The 26604-nt window shown below is 36.9% G+C and overlaps 2 protein-coding genes across 3 annotated transcripts in view; one reads left to right on the forward strand and one right to left on the reverse strand.

Moving 5' to 3' along the window:
• The window catches only part of GALNT5 (polypeptide N-acetylgalactosaminyltransferase 5), a 50555-nt gene extending 34348 nt beyond the window's left edge, over nucleotides 1-16207 (forward strand). The window contains exons 8-10 of the mRNA XM_045868835.3: nucleotides 2434-2514; nucleotides 5317-5478; nucleotides 8409-16207. Of these exons, the coding sequence (XP_045724791.2) occupies nucleotides 2434-2514; nucleotides 5317-5478; nucleotides 8409-8549 (384 nt within the window). The 3' untranslated portion in view covers nucleotides 8550-16207. The remainder of the gene's footprint in view (nucleotides 1-2433; nucleotides 2515-5316; nucleotides 5479-8408) is intronic.
• A 1894-nt stretch (nucleotides 16208-18101) lies between these two features.
• ERMN (ermin) lies at nucleotides 18102-22682 on the reverse strand. Of its 2 annotated transcripts, none has more exons than XM_045867441.1 (3): nucleotides 22442-22682; nucleotides 21693-21725; nucleotides 18102-18619 (listed from the first exon to the last, which is right to left on the reverse strand). In XM_045867441.1, the coding sequence occupies exons 1-3, from the start codon at nucleotides 22680-22682 to the stop codon at nucleotides 18102-18104; spliced, it is 792 nt and encodes a 263-aa protein (XP_045723397.1). The 2 variants fall into 2 exon arrangements, with proteins under 2 accessions (XP_045723397.1, XP_045723395.1); XM_045867439.2 differs by having other exon boundaries at nucleotides 21693-21785.
• Between the last annotated feature and the right edge of the window lie 3922 nt (nucleotides 22683-26604).

Below are 26604 nucleotides of genomic sequence, written 5' to 3' on the forward strand. Positions count from 1 at the left end.
GGGTAATTTAAAATGTATAGACTGCCTGATTTTTTAAAAAAGATTGAAATGGTTTACAATAAAAGCATAAATACAATTCCTTGAAAATAAAATGAGGATTCCATTTTTAAAACCATTCATAATGAGATAAAGAAAAACAACTCCTTAGGACTTCATAAATCATTTCTATGTGAAGAAAAGCAGTTTCTCCAGAAATTTCTGATAGGGAGGAAGGAAAACAAATCTTCAGAGAAAGCGGGGGAGCGGAAAGCAAGGGAAAGAAAAATTTTCTCCTTCCATCTAATGCTTTTCCATGCTTGGCAGAAGGGACTGTACAAAATAAATACAAAAAAAATCGGTTAAACCAGGAGTTCCCTACACTGCTCTGGGCAATGTTAGTTGTGCTGCCAAAAATAGGATCCCAGGGCCAAATGTATTTGGCAGACACTCATGCTTCACTCCCTCTTACAGCAGAGAGCTAAACATTAACGTACTGGAGGTTCTGCGAGGTTCTGGAGCTGTACAACCTCTTTGGCTGCACTGAAGCCAGTTTTCCAAATGCGTGGGAAGACAGAATATTTTCTGAGTAATCCACAAATACAGAAGTTTATACTTATCTCTGTTAAAATCCAGAGAGCAGTTGGAGCACATTTCCTTTCTTTAATCTCCAGGATTATCCTTCTTTCATGCATTTCTATTAAATCGCTTCTCTAAAGTTGATTCCTTCTGTGCGTCCTGACTGCTCCATTTCCTAATGGTGGATTGTCTCCTCCCATATTTGTCACTCTACATTGTGAACAGAGTTTTCTTTGAAGATTTCTGATGGAAATTCTGTCCTTCTAGAGTTGTTTTACATGACAGCCACCCCAGAAGTAACCAACCTGGTACTATTTTTTTTCTAAGATTTTATTTATTTATTTGAGAGAGGGCACGAGTGAGGTGGGAGTGGGGTGAGGGGGGCAGAAGGAGAGGGAGAGGGAGAAGAAGACTCCCTGCTGAGCATGAGCCCTTTGCTGTGGGGCTTGGAATTGAGCAGATGTGGGGCTGGATCCCAGGACCCTGGGATCATGACCTGAGTCAAAGGCAGGCGCTTAACCAACTGAGCCACCCAGGCGCCCTCAACCTGGTACTATTTTTATGTCTGTCAAAATTCCTATCCAATGGAAGTAGTATAAACTTGCATCTCAAACCCAAATGAAGATCCATGTAAGGTTCAGATTCCCAAGGGAGACTCTAGTTTCCCTGTTGTCTCCCTGTGCTATGTATGGGGTAATTGTTTTTCCTGGGACACTGTATTCTTTAGTCATCCATCTTTATGTGGAAGACTGCAGTTCCAACTCTCTCGCTCACTCATATTTTTTCTCCTGTCCTCACAATCTTGGTCCCTTGCCTACCAGTATTTGCAATTTTCCCACTTGCTAAAGGGCTTTGTTTTGTTTCATTTTCTGGTCCCTGAAGATGCCCCTGACTTTCTTGCAAGCTAAGCTATGCATGTAAAAGTGAGCACCCTGTTATGAAGGCTTACAGCTCTGAGCTACACAGCTGTATCTTACAATACCCCAGAGTTAGAGCTCTGTGTTGGGTACCACAGAGCAGGATGGGGCATAAATAGTGACCTTGCCAACAAAGACTTCACCACCTCCCAGCTCAGAAGGCTTTCCTGAGTGTAGACGTGACTCTACACAGCTCTTCTAGAAATCTAAGAAGTCTAAATTGCACTATTAACTCACCAGCTCGTTAGCCTTGCCCAAGGTGTCAAGGGGGGCAAGGGAATCAACATTTTTCTGCATTAAATGGTGACTTATAGAAAGCTGCCTCCATATTTGACCCTGCAAATCCATTAAAAACCTGGGGGCCTGCCAGATAGTGCCTTTAAGTTTGGCTCTGTATTAGCTTTCATGACTTTCCTGTAATGAATTGTAGCTTACCTGAGTCATTAGGAAGATTCTGACAGAGAATCAGCTGGAATCTGCTGTTCTTTGAAGGACTCAATTTATCTATGATTCAGTGCCTAAGCAGTGAAATAGCTTGAAGGGGTCAGCCAGGGAACAGAGCCTGTAACTGTTGGTTTGATTAAATTGCAAGTCTATGCATTGACTTTTAATGTATGCATCAGAAAAACTTGAGACAAGAAAATAACTACTTTTCATGCTACCTTTTGCTCATTTCCTATTCAGCATTCCAGGCAAGGGTTAATTAAAAGCTTCTGTTTGTTGGCTCTGTGGCTGAATCATAGGCCTAAATTGACAGATTGAAGCTGTACTTTAGCAAGATTACATTATGTCTCTGTTAGAGATAGCAACCAATAAAATCGTATAGCGCTAAGTAATGCTAAGCTATCAACTTAACTATCTTTTAACCTTATTATAGTTTTATAGTCTGTGCTTTCTGAATGTCTTGTTCTACTTTAAAATATTTTTTTTCTTAATGCGTATTTTATATTTTGTTCCCTAGCTTATTAATGTGGCCTTGGGCAAATGCATTTCCATTGAAAACACCGTAGCCACTTTGGAAGACTGTGATGCGAGCAACAAGGTACGCCGGGCTGGGTTTCCTCTCTCATCATAGACACGGTTGATAGATTGCACAGGTGTACCTGATAAGTGCAGAGTATTGCACATTTACCACTCACTTGAAAACTTTATTTTTGCTGTACAAACAATAATTAATGTATAAATTTTTACATGATCATAAGGTTGGTGTTAAGACAGCCTGCCGCTAAATGTAAAGTTAGTGACCAAGGGAGTAAAACTATGAGTACTGAAGTCCACCTACCAGGGACCCAGTTCTGGCTCTGTCACTTTCAAGTGTGTTACCTTTGCAAATCCTTTAACCTTTAGGTAAATAGCAGTTATAACAGCACCTACCCCTAAATCAGGTTTGAGGATCAAATTATGTCATACAGATGAAGCATGTAGAACAATATTTAACACTCAGTGCTCTGCAGATGTTCACTGTTATAATAATAAAGACAAAAAAATGTGAAAAAATAAAAAACTACATCTAAAGATAAAATAACAGAGGAAATAAAGGCAGAGCATATTTTTAAATAATCTAAGGGAGACATTTTATTCTGATTCAGTCCCCTCTCCCCCATTCTCCTTCATATTGAAGGAATAATGCAAATTACATAATCCATGATCCATGGTGGAAAACCCTTCAGCAAATCTCTGACAAACTCAGAGCACAATGGTTAGGGGAGGAAGGAGGGCCAGGGAGAACAGAGCAGGGACTCTGCAGAGCTGGAGGTGAGTTCTGAGTGATGGTACCTCCCTCTTCAGTGAATGTTCCCCACCAATTCTCATTCTGTGTATATATTATTGGTTTCAATGACAAATAAAACTCATAAAAACATCAATCCATGAGTAAAACTCAGCGTCCTAAAGTTGTAGATCACTCCTTGGTAAAGAAATTATTTTGTGATGGAGAATCTAGGCTTCCCTCGGCTTAGCTGTTTGCTTTGACTTAGAGATATTGCTTCTATTTCTGAGCACATCTCCTCTCTACCTCTTAATTCAAAGCTGAAAAGACATTTTTTGTCCTCTGTTTTTATAATTCAGCTATGGATTGTAAACTTGAGGTTGAGGGAGCTCTTTCTTAATTAGGAAAGAAAGGAGGCAGAGGGACGAGAAAAGTGTCAAAAATCGTTTGAAAGATACAACTCATATTAACAATTCAAAGAGGAAATAAAGTCATAAATTACAAAATAAAACTACAAGTAGTCCAAATTATATGAAAGTAAAGTATTATTTCATTCAGCCCTTCAAGACTCATTCTTCTCGTGCTTTTCTGTGCCTGATTAACCAGTATTTTATCTGAAGACCCAAGTTGTGGTCTGGATAACCACTGAGTCTCTCAGGGGGGATGCTGGGAGGCGAAAGTATGAATATGCAGCCCCTGCTTTCCACAAACCCCATCTCCCTTGTTGTCTTGTTACTCATTTTAAGCTTGTAGTTTGTTTGAATAATAAAAAGTAAAGGGACTTGGAGGGAGGTAACTTATTTTGGCAGAATTAATGAAGCTTAATACCAAGCCAGTTTATAGCATTCATCCAAAAAAAGCTCAAAAGGAACAAAGCCCGAGGATTGAACCACCAAGCCTTATCCTTCACTTTACCTAAAAAGTCCCCTTAGCTATTAACCTTTCAACCAGCTGAGATGTCCCTTTTAAAGGTAATGTCTAGCTTCTCTTAGTAGCCACATAACTTCCTTATATTATGACATAAGACCACGCTTCTCAAATTTTAATGTGCACACAAATCACCTGGAAAGTTTGTTACAGTACAGATTTCTGATTCAAGAGGTTCATGGTAGGCTGAGATTCAGGCTGTTCCAACTAGCTCCCAGGTGATGCTGATGTTGGTCCAGAGACTACCCTTTGAGTGGTGAGGTCTAACTCAATGACATACTTGATAACTTAAGTTAAATCTCAATTACATTACAAATTATTCACTAGGTAAAAGCATTTAGATAAATTTTACCAGCAGTCTATTTTTTTTTTTTTTATGTTCACGTTGGTGCAAAACAACAAACTTCCCACAGACCCACAGACTTAGAATAAATTGACCAGGCAGGTAGTACCAGGGTGTAAATAACTGGATAAAATACTTATAAAAACTGAAAACATGGTTCCGTTGCCTGATTTAGACATTGGCAACTCCCCCAAACTGGACTTCTCCAAGAGTAGTTCTTATGAACTAGGGGATGCTAGTAAAGCAGAACCTGATGATTCTTTCTGCTATCAGCATAGAAAGATTTTTAACCTTTCTTACAATAGAAACGTTTTTTAGCCTTAAGAAAGATTTTTTTAACCTTTCCTACAACGCCTCTAGGAGTCTGGTAATCTGGATAGTCTTAAACAAAGAAGCATAATAATTTCCACCAAAGTAATTTAGGACTGTGATTTGGATCTCCTTATAGCCCTAATGGCTACGGATGGTTTGAATGTTCCACTACTTCAAGCACCAGGCTTGTCTGGGATTCAGAACACCTGAAATGACCTCTATTTGTAGACATATACTAACTGTACTCAGTAATTTTTATTACTGCAACTCACATTTATTGAGGGCGTGCTGTGTGCTAAACACTTAACAGTCATTACCTCAACTCTCTGAGATATACCCTATTGCTATCCAACTTAAAAATGATAAAAATGAAATTAGATATGGTAATAATATGCCCATGCTGTCAGAATTGAAAGTGGCAATACCAGGATTTGGGTACAAAACATTTGATCAAAGTGCCTATATACTTAACCACTGCTAACGAAAGTGTTTGGCAAAGCCCCTACCTGTGTTTGCTGCCTGAAGTGACCTTCTCCTTGTTCATTTCCCGACAGCTTCAACAATTTAATTACACCTGGCTAAGACTTATTAAACATGGAGAATGGTGCTTAGCTCCCGTCCCTGATACGGGGGCTCTGAGGCTGCACCCTTGTGATAACAGAAACAAAGGGCTAAGATGGCTGCATAAATCAACATCAGTCTTTCATCCAGAACTGGTAAGCAAACTATGTGTACCTCTTCTTTATTGCAAATCCAACTTCCAGCTAAGTGGGACATAAAACTCTCATTGTCCGCATCTTCATTCAGAAGCTTTCAATGTGTTTGTGGCAAAAGAGGCAGTGTTAATAGTTCATACAGAGAGATAAATGGATAGTTTTGCAAATTGTCAAGTCCTTTTTTTTCTTTCACAAAATTTATTTCAAATCTGTTATTTTAAATATAAGCCACCTGTTTCTTTGGTTATATGGCTATCAGCATCTTTATTTCTGTAAGCCATTTGCTTCAGTCAACTAACAATGCCAAAAATCATGCTTATAGGCTAGAACTTGTTCTCACTGGTTACCAGAGAAGCCCTTAGGGAGAGTATATGGGGAAAGCAAGAAGCAGTATGCTTCCTACAAGCTTTGCACTTTAGTATGACTCTACTTTTCAGCATTCTGCCTCCTTTCCATAAAGGGAGACTTTTTCTCACACACACACACCCTCGTTCCCAGAGACCTGGGCCTTAACAGGTGTTGGAGGCAGCTCCCTGCTGCTTGTAGGAGCTGACAGTGTGTCGCGTGCACCTGCTGACATCACATGCAGTGACATCACCCGGGTAGCTTGAAACCAGCCATGATGGGAGGATTTCTGTAAACCCATGCTCCTAATCCCGGGATGTTTTTCTAGAGATCCAGTTGTTAATATTTGTCAGACCACACCTGCTATATCCTATGTACTCTCAAAGTCCTGATAGGTTTTCCCAATTTTATTTTAACAAGATACAAAGTCATAAGTTTTGGTGTAAGATCTTGGAGTGACAAAAATAATTTCAGGCCAACCTTTTTAAATTTTCTATTATCTCACTAGCAAGTAATCACCAGATCCACAAATGCACTGGGTATATGAAGACCATCATTTTGCTCAGGGTTGTCCCCAAAGTAAGCACTCCTCCCGCCCTTGAAATGCCTCCATTTCTTTTGATTTCACAACAAGTGACTAGTCCCTTCATGGCATTTTTCTTCCTACTTGGGGTCAAAATCAGGGCTTGAGCAACATAGTTCCCAATCTTCCTCTCTTTCAATCTTCTCTGTTATATTTCAATTTCTTCTGGGCATTTTTTTTTCTCTTTAGTGATAATGACTATTATTGAGTTATTAAGAAAAATTAGGAATTACTAGTGTACCAGTTACTAATTTTATGTTGCATAGTGTTGGAAAAATCCATAAACATCTATCAAATATTACCTTCTGCTTCCTTGACCTTATGCCAAAGAAAGCTGGAGGTGGGGCCAGGGGTGAGAAAGGATGAGAATGAGAACACATTTTTCATCTCCAGAAATGAATCTGTTACCAGAAAAAAAAATTCACGCTATGAGAAAATATTTAGGAGTAAGCAGCCCTTAAATCACATACGTCTTATTTATAAACTGCGTTGGCCCCATTGAGAACTTAAGCCTTCATTAGCTGATTTTTATATAGGCTTAATTTTGGACGCTATAAGTGGTAAGCCAATTTGTAAAGAGAGTAATTTAATTAAGATGGCAAAAATTCGATGTTTCCTGATCCTGTTTGTGCCTATGAATTTGTAGCATGTCCCACTGCTGCCTTCTACCTTAAGTTCCCCTTTCCATGCTGCTAGATGTCATGGAGATTAATATGTTGACAATAGTATTCCTTATTTTTTCAGTATTTTGGTAATTTTCATACTAAACCTCCTGAGTCATCCAAGGCTTGTTAAGTCTTTAAAAAAGAAATGGAGAAAAAGACTGAATAACAGGAACATGTCTCTCCCTTTAGCATTAGGAATTGAGAGCTTCCTAGAAGGAAATAGGGTAACAGTGAGTTTGATCCTGAATACCAATGAATTGTTAAAATTATACATTTCTAATCTGCATTTAAAAGATATTCTCTAGGCCAGCCCACCCCAAATGCTGTGGATTATAGATACCTAAGAGGAAATTGTTTCATAGGTAGCTCCTAGATACTGTGACATGGAATGACCCTCCACCACTGGTCCCTTCATCAAGTGTCCTTAGGTTGGGGACGAGTTATTCAACTACCTCTTTACAATCCACTGGCAGAATGTTGTAGATAATCCAGGATGATTTTGCTCAAGGCCAACTCTTTTACAAAATCTTGAGCATACTCAAACATTATATTTCCAAAGCCCTACAAGGATGACAATGGTTTTGTAGGAACATCTTTAAAATAAACTATTATGAAGTCACCCCTATTTGGTGTATTTTTTTAAATATTTCAAAACTATTCATATAATTAAGATTATCTTTGTCATAGTCATGGAAAAATTGAGAGGATTAATAGGTGAAAAAAATTATAAAGCCATGAGCAAGCTATTATTTCTAGGATATTCAGTAAATATTAACCAATAATAGAACTCCTCTGAAATACCTTTGACTTTTTTCTAATTACATCTGGATTTTCTGGACATCAGGCAATACGTACTATCAGATATTATGGTGGGTAGCTTATAAATAAATATACATCATTTCTAGCACTTTGTATTCCAAGTTTGAATTCTAAGGTATGAACTTAATTAAAAAATTAACTGACTCACTTTTTGTGATGGCTGTTTTTTCATGATCACCATCAATTAGAAAGCCATCATCCATCAAATATAGTAAATGCCATATGGAATAATTTCCTCTAAACAATATAGTTATCAGACCCATCATCAGAAAATAAATTCCTCCCTGAAGATGTTGTAAAAGCCTTGTAGCTTTAAGAGGAGAGAAGTTAGTTTGAGATGGAGACAAATTTAATATAGTCCAAAGGCTGTGTTCACATTGTTAGTTTAGTTCAGAAGAATTCCTAAGGAATCAAAAATATAATTATCTTTTTTTTTTTTACTAGTTTTCATTTCTTTATATTTCGGTTGTCAAATTCACTCTGTGGCTCATTCCGAGATCCCCTTTCTTTCTTTCCAGGTGAATCACATTGTTTTTGGGAACTATCATCAGTTGTTATGCTTAGAAGGAAATGTTTCTCAGAAGATCCTGAGAGTCTCTGCTTGTGACCCAGAAAAGCAATGCCAAAAGTGGAAATTTGAAAAATATTATGAAGACTAAAGAACAACTAATACTTTTATCTAGTAAACCCATTAGACACTGTGACAATGACAGTGGATGTGGTGACTGTATTTCTCCATGGTAGTTTACATTTTCAAAATTAAGAGCATTTGAATAGGAGATTTAAAAACCCACAATATTTGAGAAACCAAAAGTGAGCTCAGGGAAACAACCTAACGTTGAACTGGAGTCCATCTTCAGCTCTAGGTGGCCTTTTGAATTGCATGCTTCCTGCCCTGTGCTGGATGGACCTCAGCCTGCCAACTTCCCATGCAATCAAACAAGTAACAGGAAATACAGGAAATGAAGCCAAAAGTACTTGAGGAAGTACAATGATATTCATGATGACTGATTTTGATAATAACCAGCTCTTTTGCTCCACAAGTAGGTATAATCAATGAGAACCTATTCTTTTATTTGCTTTTTTTTTTTTTAATTCAAAAAATTACTTGAGTTCCTATAGCAAAAAGGCCTCAGAAACACACAGCTGTCATCTTGGTGAAGTCCCTCCCAGCTACATGCCTGTTCATCTAACAGTATCGTATCATACTCCTCAATGATAAGACTTTGATCTAGATGATTACATAATGGTTTTTTGTTTTTTGTTGTTTTTTTTTTCCCCCAGTCTGAGTCAGTGGGAAAAAACTTTAAGTGAGGAAGTCAAATGCTTATTCAGTTCTAGATATAGACATTGTTTCAATTCATTTTGTGCCAAAAGAAGAGTCGTGCTAGTAACTTCCTAGATTTAAGTGGATATTAAAAAAGAAAAAAAAAAAAAGGCAAAGGAAGAGAGGCTGGGTCACAATGCACTGTAGTTACCAAAAATACACTAAAGATACACTTAATAACACTATAATGTAAGACCAAATAAGAGGAGCTGAAACAAAGCAGCAATAGAGCACTGAAAAATATTAAAGATTTATATAAAATATGACTTTAGATTTAACAGCATTCACCGGGATGAAGTAAGCTACAAGTAAGCTCTAAAAGATTTCAAAGTAGAAGTAAAATGAAGTAAATATAATGAAAGGGGAAGAGAAAGAGGTAAGCAACCCTCTGGAAGAGAGTTAAGAAAAAAATTGACCTAGACTTGGCCAGAAAAGAAAAGGAGTCTGGTACCTCTGTGAGGTGGGGGTGGGAGATAAGGCCGTGGATGTGGGCCTAATGATTACACTGATAAATTTGGGGGAAAGTCCAATAGTTCTTCAATCCACATTGAATTCCTAACCTTACGCATGTCAGTATTTAGGCATACCAGAAGAGATTCTAGAAATCCTAACATCCTTTGTATTGATTTTTGGTAAGAAAATTGATGCCCAGAAAACATATTACCTGTCTAAGAGTCCCACACCAGTTAGTGAGAGATGAGGATTCAAATTTGGATCTCCAGAGACAGGACTCAATGCACTGCCCCAGGCCGCTGACCTAAACAAATCTGTTTCACAGTTTTCTTAAGAAAGAGAGACATAAACCTTTTTGCAGGCATTGGGTCTCTGGAGGAAAACCATGCTATATGCTTGTTAATATAAAAACAAAGCTTTGTTCAATTGAGCTGATGGTTAAACTGGGCATCTTTAGTTCTGACTTCCTATTTAAATTTTAATTTTATTTCCCAATTAATTGCACAAAAGCAGAGCTATAGATATGACTCAGAAGGGAAACAATTCTGCCTATTTGCATCGTATTTAAGATGTTTTATTCAGATAATTGACATTGCAGATGAGATAAGAGAATGACTAGAAAATGAGATAATTCTTTTCAAAACAGAGCCATATGGGGGATAAAACACAAGTCAGTTGCCAAAGGACTAACTGAGTTGCTGACCAAACTGAATATGCTGAGTGCCTCATGCAATTCTTTGTATAACTGCAAAAATGTTGAAAGGTTTTTTTGCCCCCAGTCTGAAGACTCTTTTATTCGAAAACAGTTTCCACAAAACACATCAAGTCTATTCAGAAAAAGACAATTATGGTTTGGAAACACTTACCTTTAGACATACGAGTGAAAGAAATTTGAATGTTTTTCACAAAAATCTTCTACAGTCTGTTCAGTGTATGCTCTTCCTGACTTCACCTTGACATAATACAAAGCTATACTGGAATCTATATTGTCAATATAGCAAAGGATTGTTTTCATGCATAACATATTTGTTCTTGGAAAGAATTTTAAAAAGAGCTTTTACCATATATTTACTCAACTACTCTAAGATGCAAGGAACTAATCATTAATTGGAAATCTTATAGGCCTAAACTTCAGAGTATTGACTAATTGTGAAATCTACAACACTTTTTATTTTTATTTTTTTAATTACCTCCTTTTTTATTTTTTACTTTTATTTTTTTATGCTTTTTTTATTATGTTATGTTAATCACTATACATTACATCATTAGTTTTTGATGTAGTGCTCCAAGATTCATTGTTTGCGTATAACACCCAGTGCTCCATGCAGAACGTGCCCTCTTTAATACCCATCACCAGGCTAACCCATCCCCCCACCCCCCCAATGAAACTGGACCATTTCCTTACACCACACACAAAAATAGACTCAAAATGGTTGAAAGACCTAAATGTGAGACAGGAGTCCATCAAAATCCTGAAGGAGAACACAGGCAGCAATCTCTTCGACCTCAGCCGCAGCAACTTCTTCCTAGAAATATCGCCAAAGGCAAGGGAAGCAAGGGCAAAAATGAACTATTGGGACTTCATCAAGATTAAAAGCTTTTGCACAGCAAAAGAAACAGTCAATAAAACCAAAAGACAACTGACAGAATGGGAGAAGGTATTTGCAAATGACATATCAGATAAAGGGCTAGTATCCAAAACCTATAAAGAACTTATGGAACTCAACACCCAAAGAACAAATGATCCAATCAAGAAATGGGCAGAAGACATGAACAGACATTTTTCCAAAGAAGACATCCAAATGGCCAACAGACACATGAAAAAGTGCTCAACATCGCTCGGCATCAGGGAAATCCAAATCCAAACCTCAATGAGATACCACCTCACACCAGTCAGAATGGCTAAAATTAACAAGTCAGGAAACGACAGATGTTGGTGAGGATGTGGAGAAAGGGGCACCCTCCTCCACTGTTGGTGGGAATGCCAGCTCGTGCAGCCACTACCAACACTTTCTAAAGCATTACCCCTCTATATTTTGTTTTCAGAAGACTGTAATAAATGTGTAAATGATACTAGGCCTCTGGCACTTCTAGTGAGAAACCCCTGAGTGGGACACACTAGGGTCCTATTCAACTCTAAATTCTTCAGTAGGAGGCTATGTTATGGGGAGACTTCAGAGTTTTCCTTGGGTTGGCTTAAGTCATTGCCTTTTCTTAGAGAAGTGTCTATACATTTTGTTACTTTAAACACAAGCATAGTTTTGATATTTTACAGGACTTATTTGATCAAAAACTAACTTACCAGACCATCTGAGTGCTTCTGAACCTTTTGGTTTGCACAGTTCCTTTCTCTTTTTCAACAGTTACCCAGAGCTTCTCCCTGAAGGATGACACAGCTGTTGTTGGTACAACCATGTTTTATCACCAGCATCAAATTTGCTCAATTCCGCTTGCTGACATTCAATCAGCTGTCATTCACAGGGCCAAAAACCACCATATGCCATAATCATAATGTATTGTTAGTTTTCCACAACTAATTTGGAAAATTCTCTTAGCTTTGAAAACACCTTGCTTATAGTATTGCCTTAGGGATTGTAGAGGAGCAAAGATACCAGTTATAGTGTATAGGAATTCAAATTCTCCAGTCAACCTTGAATTTATGAATGGTTTAGGATGATTTTCAAGGAGTTCTCATGCAAGAGAGTGGGGTTGAGGCTGGCCAGATAGTACCATCTTTATTTGTTTTAACAATTTTAACTTCCATGTTCAAACACAGAAAAGAAATTACGCCTCACATGAGGATCCCAGTATCTTTGATACAAACAAGGAATTTACAGGGAATAAAGGGAAAACAGATGAGAACTGATTATCTTTGAGTACCTACCATGTGCTAGGCACCGACTGTACCCCATTTCACTGTTGTACACAACTCAGTGAATTAGGTCTTACTCTCCTCATTATATGATGGCTGAGAGGTATTATCTAAGATCATCCCACTAGTAAGAGATTAAAATCTGGTTTCCATTCTATCTGGCTGAGAAAAAAGAAGAAGAGGAAGAAAAGAGTCTCTTTGACGGCAACATGTTGCTATGATTTGTTTGTTTTTTTTTTCTTTAAGCAGGGCAGTCAACTTGGGTGGGCTCAATTAAAATCCCTTCATTGTGAAGTCAAACGTCTTAGATCTCCCTTGGCTGTGATATAGAAGATGCACCTTTTCTTTTAACTGAAATGTAGGCTTAAGGTTAGCTATCCCCACCTGCTTTGCAGTTGTCTATCTCCTTGACTTCATGCAGGACATATTCTTTTCCACTTCCTATAATAAATATGAGGAGAAGCAGACATAGAGAAATTGCTTCCCTGTAAATAATACTGCCAACTCTTTCTTCCCCCAACCATTAATCAAAGCTGACAGATTGCCCAATTTCAACAGAGATGGGAAGTAAAACATTGAAGAGTCTTTTAATTTAAAATAAAAACTATAGCCTGTAACTTTTACTTCATTGTGTGGATGGTCACCATAGTGCTTTTACAACTTTTGTGTAGGTTATTCAAAAATTGCTATGAGCCATGTGCCTTGAAATGAAGAAAGGAACACTAACCAAAGCTAATATACAAAATATTTATTTTTGGCAAATAGCCATTCCATGGAAAAGTTTGAGTAAGCTATGTAAAGTATTAAATACTCCTCATGAGGTTTAATGGATGGTATTTCAGGTAGGTGTTGGCACCTAACAGAAAGGAAAAAAAAAATCCCATCACAATAAGCAGATTCAATGCCTCTGTTTTCAACCTAATAGGTCAACTAGTAGTTACCATTCCAATAGGGTCTCTTTGCAAGTTTATGTGAATCATTGCTTTGCAAAAACATACAGGAAAGTTCTCATTTTTCAACAAATAGATCAACTTCTAATATGGAGAGTTTCTGATGATGACAGTTGCCATTAAATAAGTAACAAATAATATCTTTGAAAACAGGGGCTTTCTATTTTATTATTGATTGATTGGTATTTACCAGTTCAAGGATATTAGTCATAAATATCTATATAAATAAAACCTTTATATTAGATATAAAAACTAATTTTTTGAGGACCTAGATTATCTTTACTTGACCAAAAACATATCGATCTTTGTAAATATATATGTATACATACATATATATCCATATAGATAAATATGTGTATATATTCATATGTGTGTGTGTGTGTGTGTGTGTATGAGTCTCTATATTGTGCTTTGAAGTGGGAGAAGATAAGACCAAGAATTCCTGCTTATAAATATAAAGAAAACTATGAATGTTTTTGGATATTTTTAATTCTTTTAAGTGCACAACTTTGCATCTGGCCTTCTGGACAAAAGTATCTCCAGTGGACTTTCACTCTGGGTATCATTTTCCATACTTGAAGGGAGTAGCCAAATTCTAAATTATCAAGATGCTTGTCATTCATTTTGGATTATGCACATGCCTTAATTCTCCTCCTTCAAACAACTGCCCAGATGTTGCTAGTTTTACACATATTAGCTATCAGAGGTGGACAGAAATATAAGAGAAGGCAAAGGTCAAATTAGTGAATTTTCTTATTGATTACCTAAAAACTTCTGTTAATGGGAGAATGAGATTGAAACAATGGAATATAAAGGAATTTGGAGTTAATTTGAACATTTTGAAGTACCCAGTTTTTCAGCCTCTACTAACTGAAGTTATTATAAAGAAGGAATCAAATATGTAATTTTAAGTCACTAACTAAAAATTCAGATTACTTTCCAAATTCATTTCCAAAACTCTCCCACACTGTCAGTTGATTACCAGGTACTGTCCTTTGATTTTGTAGTTTGCCTTGTATCTGTTGGGTGATTTCTGCTGTTGATTACTACCCATGACACTGTGTTTATGTTAATTGTATAGCTTAGTCACCTCATGTTCCTCATGAGCTGTATACACATTTTGGTATTCATATTTATTTTGTTACTGTCTGATATTTTAATATTGGCAAATGTTTGCTATAACTTCTGATATTACTTTTTATAGCCCTCTTGTTTTTATAGAGCAGTGAAAGTTAAGCCTTTAAAAGTAGTTGCCTTTCTCATATGGTCAAACATATTTCTTCTTTATGATACTCTGGTGCTTCATCTTTTTCCATAATTCTCTATTATTACTTATTTTAAATGCTTTTCCTATCACTTTGAAAAATTAGATGTCCGTTCTTCATTTGAAAATGTGCCAAAAGTACTACCCCATGTAAGTATGTGAAACATTACTATAAAAGTGTCAGCATGGTTTAAATGTATTACCTTGATGGCTATAAAGATATATATATGTTTTCAAGTTGTTGGAGTTAAAGTGTATCTAAAACAAGAGCTTAGTTCCTATAAAAATAATACAAATTTTTCATTAACATTACATACCAACCTACCAGAAATTCTTTTTGCAATTGTGTACACAATCATTTTAAGACCTTTTTGAAATAGTGCTTTTTGAATTTAAATAAGGTGTTCTCTTGATTTCTAAAGCAGCATTTCTTAATGGTCTTTAATAGCTGCTGATATGCAAGGGTTCTTCCTACATTTTAAAGGGCAGTGAAAGAAAATAAATTCTAGACACCAAAAACAAGGACACAAACTTTTATTGAGAGCAAGCCAGACACAGCAGTTCTTTATTTAAATTGTAGACAGATGATAGATAGAGTCTGACATATTCCATGTCTTCCAGTGTGGCATTATATGAAAGGTAAATTTTATATTGACAAATAAATAGAGCTTTTATTAATTCCTGTTCACCCCAAAACTAAGAAAAATTAAAAGTCATGTAAGAAATAGCAACATTCTGGGGCGCCTGGGTGGCTCAGTCATTAAGCGTCTGCCTTCAGCTCAGGTCATGATCCCAGGGTCCTGGGATCGAGCCCCGCATCGGGCTCCCTGCTCGGCGGGGAGCCTGCTTCTCCCTCTCCCATTCCCCCTGCTTGTGTTCCCTCTCTCACTGTGTCTCTCTCTGTCAAATAAATAAAATTTAAAAAAAAAAAGAAATAGCCACATTCTCACAAGAAATCAATTCTCCCTCCTAACATGTACCAGAGTCCTTCTTCCATCCACCCCTGAACCTTGAATCACAAAAGCAGTAAATCTTCCAGTATAGTTACCAATTTGTGTTCTACCTTGTCTTGTAAGAGCGTCTAATATGTTAAATATCCCTTATGAAATCAGAACCATACCCTTGCCTTTCCTAGGCTATAAAGAATCAAATAGTCACCTAACCCCATTAGTGTTACTTATGATCACTTAACTCTGTGGCCTTAGTGTAAGATGGCAGCACAGGTCAATGGGCATTAATGTCAAAGAGCAGTTTCCATGCTCTTTCGTAGCTACACTGCCTCATCCATAAGCACTAAGCATTTGCTCACTGAACATACCCTGATAAAGTCTTTGTTGACAAAATCTTTCATATTTGGTTAATTATATGGTAAGAGCACAAAGCTAAAAAGGCCAGGGTTACTATGTGTTGGATCCCCATAAGATCCAGTTCCTTGGCCATGTCACACCATAGACCACTCAGCTCACTCAAATTCCACAGGAATTCAACACTTCTGCTGGAACAATTAGAAATAAAGTTTCTGTTGATGGTAGGTTAACAATATGCTCCTATTCCATGATGGATAATAAAAGACTGTGCATTGAAGCTAAGTAGAAAATTGTAGGGGTCATCAGTAATCCAGAAAAGAAAATAGGTTGTCCAGGTGGAACAATTTAGAGGATCTAAATAAATAGGAAATTGTCTGAGTGCACCAATCTTTTACCTAAATTTACCAATAAACACCTGATTTCCCTGGCTTTCTTCTGAAAACTTGCATTATCAAGAAGGAAATCTATAGGTTCTACAGATGAAGAGTGACAGACTTTTACATGATCAGGTTGCAAAATATCTGCTTGAAAGGATAAAAGAAGCTCTTCAATCCTGAATTCAAAATTGAGTCTTGTAAACAGTAAATAATAGTATATGATACCATGGGAATATATTATATGACCAGGGAGAATTAAAGAAATTTCCATTAGAATGTGTGGGATTTGTTACACATAAATAAGCAATAATCTAAGAAGGCCTAACCCGGGTATTTTCACAAAGTGAAAAAGAAATAAACAAAGGGTTGAATAGTACAATGAAGACTGTATTACATTCAGACAATAAGGAATTGTCTTTTTATTTGCAGAGCCAAAAATATCTTTATCTGTGGTGACAGAAAGTTCAGGGTGATATATATGGAAGCCTGAAATGAAAAATTAAGAAACTATCTAAGAATATAAATATAGATTCTCCCTTTTCATAAATATTCAATACATTATTTGACACACTGGCTTGAGTGAAGCTCCATAGGCACAATTTAAGCATCTTGATTTGGGCTGAGGTCCAGTAAATTACATATTCCCAGCAACTATCAGAGCTTTCTCACTAAAAATACATGCTCACACTCTACTTTGAAAATATCCTAAGATAATTATTTCCATTATCATAGTAACTAGTACAGTTATGACTAGAGTTGTCTTGGGTTTCTAAGGAAAGAAAATTATTCTGAGATACTGTTAATAAGAGAAAGTGTGGTAATAGAGAGGGGTATTTTCTTAAAATTGTGCTAAAGCTGTCATTTTCACTTTTAATGACTTTAACTGTGCGAGACGAGATTTTATTTTCAGTTACAGAAATAAACTATCTGACTCTTTAGTCTATTGCCCACCAATTTTCTAGCCCCTCCCTGTATCAACCTCACAGTGAGTTTTATTCATCTTGAGTGCATAAAGCCAACATTTAGTCAGAATCTTCCTGACTGACAATTGCTTGGCCCCTCTAGTGAGAAAATTCAGTGAATGGTAACACCTAGGAAGAAAGCCTATACAGACTTTTCACTCTAGAGGCTAAAGAAAACCACTTAAAATCTTATTCGAAGATAACAGAAAAGGCAAAAACATTTTGGACAGCTTATTGCCAGTGTCTATAAAAACATGTTTAAAAGAAAGAGAAGTTTAATACCAGACTTTCTAGCACCCTCAGTGTGTAGGAAGAAAGACACCAAAAGAGATACAGGTCATTTCTCATAGTCCTCTTTCATCTGATGACTGTATTTCTCAGTGTTGCTACTTTTAAAGCCAAATCATGCCAGATTCTTCAGGGGCGCTTGCTGTTTGCTGTTTAGTGCTTATCACACAAGTCTGTATTAGTGAAATTTTAAAAAGCAAATGCCCACGAATGAATCTAAAGCTTTTTGACTTGAGGTTACCAGACTGAATTTTGTCTAGGATTATTTCCATATTATTCTACAGTGAAACAGAGATTAAGCTTTCACATCTTTAAAGAGGATGACTCAAATAAGACATGCAAAGATCATCTCAGGAAAATAGAATTAGCTTTTGCTTTAGTGGGCAGGAGAATTTCTCAGTTCCATTTAGTTTATAAGTGCATCATAGACTCGAATTCATCAATTCTCTGCTTGGTGTTCCCCTTCCTGATTTTCCGATAGGATATTGTATTGTATCTTGAATAAGCATTTCTAGAGATATCACTCTTCTTCCCGAAGGTTGGCTGCTCCTCAGGTGTCACAGGTTGGGAACTGGGGCTGCTCAGTGGGGAGTCCTCGTTTGCATCAACTTCCTCTTTTAATTGAGAACCCTCTTCATTTTTTTTCTTAAATTCTATTACTCGAACTTCATCTTCATCATCATTGCAATCATCATCATCATTATTAATTTCTTCATCCCAAACCTCTTGCTCCTCCTCATGTTTAGAATGCAACACATCAACTTGGCTAGGTTTCCGAAATCCCAACCATTCCATTTCAGTTGCCTGGTGAGCTTTGTTCTTCCCATCCTCCTCTTCCTTCTCTTCTAGAGGTTGTTCAGCAATCCTTTCCTTTTGTCTACTTATTTCCTGGCTACTGATGCTCAAAGGAATCTTCTCCCATTGATGTCCTGTAGCAAAATCAATTGGTAATTGAAATACCGAGCTCTTATTCTTTATACTATGTTTCTGGATAATCATTTCCCCACACGTGCTTTACAGGATATTATTCTGTGGGTTAATAATACGTTTTACACAATAAAATGGGTTGTACTATCAGATTAGTTTGGAAAATACTGCATTAAACACAGCTAAGTAAGCTTCAGAATTTATGCAAGTCTTTAAAATGCCAATGAATATTGTGAATCTCTAAGAAGTCGACAACTCAACTTCATTTGACCATGAAACATTTTTTTGTTGTGACTGTTGTATCTAGTGAGACTGGTGTTCCTGAGACAGACTTTTAAAATCCTGTCTAGCCTGTAGTGACTGGAAATGTGAACATAGAAAATAAAATATTTGGACCTATCTCTTATACACACACATACACACACACATATTCCCCAAGGAAAATTAGAAAAATATCTCACAGGAGAAAAAAGGCTTTCTTCCAGTAGTAAAAACAATGACTTCCCACATCTGGGCATGCTCAGAATAGCACATTCAGTACTTGCCACCATGCTTCTCAGAGTTGTGCTAAAGTTCCTGCTGTGGAAGGAGGAGCAGGGAGCCATGGATGGTCAGGAGTCATATGCTGGGCTAACAGTGACACCAAGCCCACCAAAGCACACACAATGTCATCTAAGATCTGCCATTGATTTCTAGAAAGCCAAGCTTTAAAAATCTTGTTGTGGTCATCTCTATATAGTGCTAGGTTAGCCTGTCATGTTAGACATATCCCTCATAACAACTAATTAACTAATTAAGTTGTTTGGTACCATATAGTGACTTTTACAAGGCTTAATTAATGTCAAATTTCACTTTTCAAACAGATCACATCAGCATATCCTTAACAATATTTATTGAGCATGGTCAAAAGAATTAGAGTGGAGGTTGTTCTCTGGGCGTTCGCCTCTAAAGGGACTTCTGTGAGAAGCTTCAGTCTATGCGTGACTTTAAAATACTGTATAGATTGTGTGCTTTGTCAGGCTTCCGTTCACTATTCCCTTTCAACACCATAAGAGTCTTTAAATAAAGTGAGAGGCAATGTTCCTCTTTGCCTTTCCCCGCCACAGCTTTCTACTTTCACTGAGAAATTTTTACAAGTCCATTACCAGTCAAGATTTTTCATGCTCGTTTCATTTTTTTGTTTTCCCAACTACAGGAATCAGATTGTAAACTTACAAAAAGAGATAGAAGTGAAGATGGATTATCATTCCTAACTGGTTGTACACAGTTCCTATCAGGTTGTTGGTGCCCAGTCAATGTTCTTTACATTATAAATAAATATACATTAGCATGTTTGCTATAATCTTAAGCTTTCTTTTACTGTCTTCTTTTCCATAAGAACCAAAGAAACTGATTTTTTGCTCACACCATGACTCAGGCATGGAGCTGTCATGCATGAAATTACTTCTTGAATTTAAATTATAGTTTTTCCTCAATATTTTTAGCATCTTGCTATTTTTCAACCCAGGAGTATTCTCTTTGGAGACTTTATAGCTGTTTGTCATTGTGAAAACTGAAGACACCAACATGTGCCTTACAGGAAAAACATATGTTCCACCAAACACAAAAGGATTCATTCAGGGAAAAATTCACCCTGACACCATCTACTTAAAAAATCCAGACTGCTTTGATTCTCTATTTGATAAAATGAAAGATCCTAGCAAACTGTTGTCTCCAGTGGACTTCCTGATCAGATATTTGAAAGGGTCTTGGGGCACCTGGGTGATGCAGTTTGTGAAGTGTCAGTCTCCTGGTTTCAGCTCAGGTCGTGATCTTGGGGTTGTGAGATCGAGCCCCAAGTCAGACTCCATGCTCAGCTCAGAGTCTGCTTGAGACTCTCTCCCCCTCTCCCTCTGCCCTTCTCCATTGCCTGTGTGCTCTCTCTCTCTCCCAAATAAATATATAAATTTAAAAAATTTTTTTGAAAAGTTCTCTAGATGCACTGCCTGTGAGAACTTGCTACACTGGAAACAGAAAGATTAGGGCAGAGAAGTTATTTAGTTCATTTCATGGGGCTTAAAGCTTAAGTTTTATAAATTACCTGTAAAAGTTTAATAATGGTTGTTCTTTACTACATTTATTACAATAGTGGTTGTTCCACCACTACATAGGGACAGCAGATAGTCTGGGAGATGTCCAAGCAAAGTGGACAAACCCAAGAAACTGCCAATTACATCCCTGTCTTCCTTGGCATCTACTATTTTATGTGATGTTCTAATATTTAGAAAATAATAATCTCTTCCATTTTTGCCTATTAAGGTCCTAACTAAGCTAAATTGCTCAAGGTCTAACGAACCGACTTCAATTTTGAGATAAGATGTTTATGGTTGCAAAAGAGGAAATGAGTGATCAATTAATATGTGTTTATCCTGCACTTGATTTAGAAATTGCTTCAACATAGGTATCTTCTTAGAGGTAAAATCTAAAAGATTTTGTTCTTCTTAGTCTCTTGAGTTTATTTGAAATATAAGTCACTTAAAAATCAATGTATTTCTTATTCTCTTATTTTCTGAAAGAACACAATTAAAATTAGCTTCATCACCTGGGAGATTTCTTTAACAAGAATTAGATAACCATTTTCTGCTGACATAGAGGCCTAGAACTTTTCTATAGATCAAATAAATTTATAATATTACTTTAAAATGTATGTCAATAGTAGGATTTTAGGTAAAACATTCACATTTCACAAGGTGCCTGACACAGATTTAGAGACACTAAATAAATCTTACAAAAGAATTTATTTAGTGGACTAACTTATTAAGAGACTGATAATCATTTTGTCAGGTGAGGGCATGCCAATCAGTTATACCAATTCATGCAGTCGCAGTCTTGATGTTTCTGGAATACTTTTTAAGGTGAAACCCACAGATAATCAGGACTACTCCCTTATCTGCCTATAGCAGCTTTGAGTTTTTGAAGGCATTGCCTGGATTGCTTTTTTGACATCACATTCACATTCACAAAACATCCCATGCAAAAACTCCCATCCATATTCAGTCAGACAATGTCTGTGTACAAAATGGAAGTTCCTCTCACCTTCTCTGAATGTCATTTCATCAACACTTGCTTCTTGGAGAGAAAGATCTGTGATAGCCTTATGAACAAGAAAAAGATTCTCTTCTGGTTTTTCTGGGGGAAAAAACCCACAAGATTAATACTATAATATTTAAGCAGCTCAAGTTTAAATAAATTATCAATTTAGACTCTAGCTAGGTAGATCAATTTGATTTGCAATGTGATCACTAAAAGTAACTATTTCACTGTCCCAACTCATTTCTTATTGGTTCCTACTTATAAACATAAGGATAACCTCTCCTTTTCCATCTGTATGTTATAGAACCATGAATTCAGACATGTTCAGGTATATTTCAGAAGGAAAACTTGAAGTGCTGAATTTCCTTTGCTTAAATAATAATGGGGCTGTCCATAATAATAATAAATAACAGTAGTTAACATTTAACCAACACTTAGTAATCCTCACAACAACCCTACAAATGTCAGTACTTATATTTCTGTCTTCTGCTAACCGAGAAAGCTAAGGCTTCAGGGGGCTAGGGAAGTTGTCCAGGGTCATAAAGCTATCAAATAAATAAGCCTGGATTTGACCTGATGCAGAGGTTTGGTCCTTAGCTATCTAGCCCCAGTAGAATAAGAGGCCACATTTGGGCAGGGACATGGGTGGGAGGATGGACAGCACATTCCCGTCATAACAGTTTATCAAAAGAATCACGAAGTGAGTTCACAAATTAAATCAAACAAATCAAAGAGAAAGGAAAATGTTTTACCTTTTAGAATCTTCTCATCAGTGGACCAGTTAACTACCATATTCCCTTGTAATTTTTCACTTTTCTCCTGATTTCCTTCTGTGGGTAGGTCTTCAAGATGGGGTTTTACCCTGTAGTATGGTGAGGTACCATCCACATCACTGGATCCCTCATTTGTTTTAGTGATTGGTTGTTGACCATTTTCAGGTGGTGTATCCCCATTGCACTCAGCCTGACTGAGTGTCCCTGGAACATCTGTCATGATGTACAGTTGAGTCCGAGAACGCAGAGAGAGCTTTGGGGAAACTGAAGGAAAAGATCCTTGATAGATGTGTTCTCTCCCCTTCAAGTTCTATAGTTCCACCTCCTACTCTGAGAATACAAAGTATTTGCCTCAGTACACAATAACAAACTCTTTTCCTAAAGGTGTCCAGATAGAGCTTAGAACAAAAGCAGTAGGATTTGTCAGATTTGCCACCAGCCCAGGAGCAAGCATCCAGCCAATCACCACCTTCTTTGTCGCTGGGCAGCCTCACTTGGTGAACTAATGGCAGCCTTTTGATTTACATAAACAAACAATCTGAGGCAATCAGGCTTTTGTGTTGGCATGTAGAGGGGGACTTTCAGCTTGTCAGTGCCCCCCTGGGAACAGAGATTTTTGTCCCTTTTCATAAAGGCCCTTTGTCATTTTCCTTGTAACAGGAGCCACAATTGTTCCACAGCTTTAATCCAGAGAGAATGACCACCTTGAGGCATATTAGTTCTGTGTAACCAGCTTAACATTTCCAAACAGATTTTGTTCAAGTCAAACCTCAGCTATTTTGTAGGGATAATGGCATCGTTTCTTATTCATTAAAGAATAAAAACAGCTTATCAAAAACCTGTAAATAGGACAACTTTATTGTAAGTGGTTCTGACAGCAGATTCCATGGTGTGTTTCAGGAGCCCAGAGGAAAGACCTAAGAAAAAACAAACAAAAAAATTCTACCATCTTGCTAATACCAAAAATTTTACATTTTAGAATAATTCATCTGGTCCATAGCTTCTTATCCTCTAGTTTATTTATGTTTATTGAAGCCCGTACTATCTTTTAAACCCTTAATATAATTTCCTCCATGGAGTTTTCCCTTTCCCCAATCAGATTTATTCTCAATATTCCCTATTGATATTGCATGATGCTGGTAAAATCATATAGCACCAACATAGCCTGCCCTTGGGGGAAACAGGTAATTATGGAAAACATCTGCTACTTACCAACCTTACCTTTTTATTTTTTATATTTTCATTTTTTTAATTTAAGAATTTATTTTATTGGGCGCCTGGGTGGCTCAGCCGTTAAGCATCTGCCTTCAGCTCAGGTCATGATCCCAAGGTCCTGGGATCGAGCCCCTCATCAGGCTCCCTGCTCCACAGGAAGCCTGCTTGTCCCTCCCCCACTCCCCCTGCTTGTGTTCCCTCTCTCGCTGTGTCTCTCTCTGTCAAATAAATAAAATCTTAAAAAAAAAAAAAAGAATTTATTTTATGACACAACAAAAACTCATTAAGTTTCAATGGAAATACATTAAAAATTCACATATTATTTTCCTTGTGATATTGAAAATATGAATTCAGATACACATTCACAAAAGATGTACAAAAAAATTTTCATGGCAGTGAATAATTCACTAATTGGTTTTCTGTTAGAAACAACATGAAAACCAGCTTCTTTAAAGTTTAGGTTCTTTTCCATATGAAAATTTGACTCATGGTACTCCAATAATTTAAAAACTGGAAAAAATTCCTTCAAGACTTAAAGGAGACAGGTAGAGTAATAACATCAAATACAACTGAAAAATAAAAGTGTCAGTTTGAGAATAGATTATAATAAAAAGGTATGATTCTTTGTAAAGTAGATCAGCATTTTCTAATGATTGGTTATCTAGATTAAATCTAGATAAATCTAGATTAAAACCATACGAGATGTTCTGACAAACAGGAGCAGAAAAGGGGTAGTTTAATGTAGCCAAATGCTTTTAAAAATAAGAATTGCTGTATTAATTTTTTAGACTATCACAGTGATCACGGAGTTAAGAAATCAGTTTATTTTATTTAAATTCAAGTTACTTAACATATAGTGTAGTATTGGTTTCAGAAGTAGAATTTAGTGATTCATCACTTGCCTATAACACCCAGTGCTCATCACAAGTGCCCTCCTTAATATCATCACCCATTTAGCCCATCCCCCACCCCCGTTCCTTCCAGCAACCCTCAGTTTGTTCTATGTAGTTAAGCCTCTTATGGTTTGCCTCCCTGCTTCTATCTTATTTTATTTTTCCTTCCCTTCCACTATGTTCATCTGTTTTGTTTCTTAAATTCCACATATGAGTGAAATCATATAGTTTTGTCTTTCTCTGACTGACTTATTTCGCTTAGCATAATACACTCTAGTTCCATCCATGTTGTTGAAAATGGCAAGACTTCATTCTTTTTGGTCACTGAGTAATATTCTGTTATTATACATTGGATTATATATTCCATAATATTCCATTATATATATATATATATATATATATACCACATCTTCCTTATCCATTCATCAGTCTATGGACACTTGGGTTGTCTCCATAATTTGGCTATTGTTGATAATGCTGCTATAAACATCAGGGTGATGCATGTGCCCCTTCGAATCAGCATTTTTTCATCCTTTGGATAAATACCTAGTAGTGCAATTGCTGCATCAAAGGGTAGTTCTTTTGAGGAACCTCCATACTATTCTCCAGAGTGGTTGCACCAGTTTACATTCCCACCAACAGTGCAAAATGTTCCCCTTTCTCTGCATCCTCACCAGGGTCTGTGGTTTCCTGAGTTGTTAATTTTAGCCATTCTGACAGTTGTGAAGTGGTATCTCATTGTGGTTTTGATTCTTATTTCCTTGATGAGGAGTGATGCTGAGTATTTTCTCATGTGTTTATTAGCCATTTGAATGTCTTCTTTGGAGAAATGTCTGTTCATGTCTTCTTCCCATTTCTTTTTTTTTTTTTTAAGATTTTATTTATTTATTTATTAGAGAGCGAGCGAGAGAGAAACAGCACGAGAGAGGAGAGGGTCAGAGGGAGAAGCAGGCTCCCCGCTGAGCTGGGAGCCCGATGTGGGACTCAATCCCAGGACCCTGGGATCATGACCTGAGCCGAAGGCAGTCGCTTAACCAACTGAGCCACCCAGGCGCCCTTCTTCCCATTTCTTAACTGGATTATTTTTGGGGAGTTGAGTTTGGTAAGTTCTTTATAGATTTTGGATACTAGCCCTTTATCAGATATGTCATTTGCAAATACCTTCTCCCATTCTGTCTGTTGCCTTTTAGTTTTGTTGATTGTTTTCTTAGCTGTCCAGAAGATTTGTATCTTGATGAAGTCCCAATAGTTCATTTTTGCTTTTGTTTTCCTTGTCTCCAGAGACGTGTCTAGTAAGAAGTCATTGTAGCTGAGGTCGAAGAGGTTGCTTCCTGTTTTCTCTTCTAGGATTTTGATGGTTTCTGGTCTTACATTTAGGTCTTTCATCCATTTTGAATTTATTTTTGTATTCGTATCTGTACTTTGAATTTATTTGTGTGTGTGTTGGAGGAAAGCAGTCCAATTCCATTCATTTGCATGTTGTTGTCCAGTTTTCTCAACACCATTTGTTCAGACTGTCTTTTTCCAAAAGTCTTTCCTGCTTTGTCAAAGATCAGTTGGCCATAGAGTTGAGGGTCCATTTCTGGGTTCTCTATTATGTTCCATTGATCTATGTGTCTGTTTTTGTGCCAGTACCATACTGTCTTGATTATTACAACTTTGTAATACAGCTTGAAGTCTGGGAATGATGCTTCTAGCTTTGCTTCTGTTTTTCAACATTATTTTGGCTATTCAGGGTCTTTTCTGGTTCCATACAAATTTTAGGATTGTTTGTTTAGTTTTGTGAAAAATGCTGTTTTTTTTTTTTTTTTTTATCTGAATTGCATTGAATGTGTAGATTGCTTTGAGTAGTATAGACATTTTAACAATATTTTTTCTTCCAATCCATGAGCATGGAATGCTTTTCCATTTCTTTGTGTCATCTTCAATTTCCTTCATAAATGTTCTATAGTTATCAACATACAGATCTTTTACCTCTTTGGTTAGGTTTATTTCCAGGCATCTTATGTTTTCTTGGTGCAATTGTAAATGGGA

This window comes from Mirounga angustirostris, unplaced genomic scaffold (genome assembly GCF_029215605.1).
Source record: "Mirounga angustirostris isolate CCGP_5_RB_7025 unplaced genomic scaffold, mMirAng1.0.hap1 SCAF_3, whole genome shotgun sequence".
In the NCBI taxonomy this organism is placed as follows: domain Eukaryota; kingdom Metazoa; phylum Chordata; class Mammalia; order Carnivora; family Phocidae; genus Mirounga; species Mirounga angustirostris.

Bases quoted from the DNA above. Each gene is read 5' to 3' on its own strand.
- ERMN (XM_045867439.2), bottom strand. From the start codon at position 22,682: ATGACAGATGTTCCAGGGACACTCAGTCAGGCTGAGTGCAATGGGGAT. The intron at 21,786-22,441 runs GTAAAACATTTT...TTTTTCCCCCAG, and splicing joins TGATGAGAAGATTCTAAAAG to AAAAACCAGAAGAGAATCTT. The intron at 18,620-21,692 runs GTGAGAGGAACT...ATTTTGCTACAG, and splicing joins TGAAATGACATTCAGAGAAG to GACATCAATGGGAGAAGATT.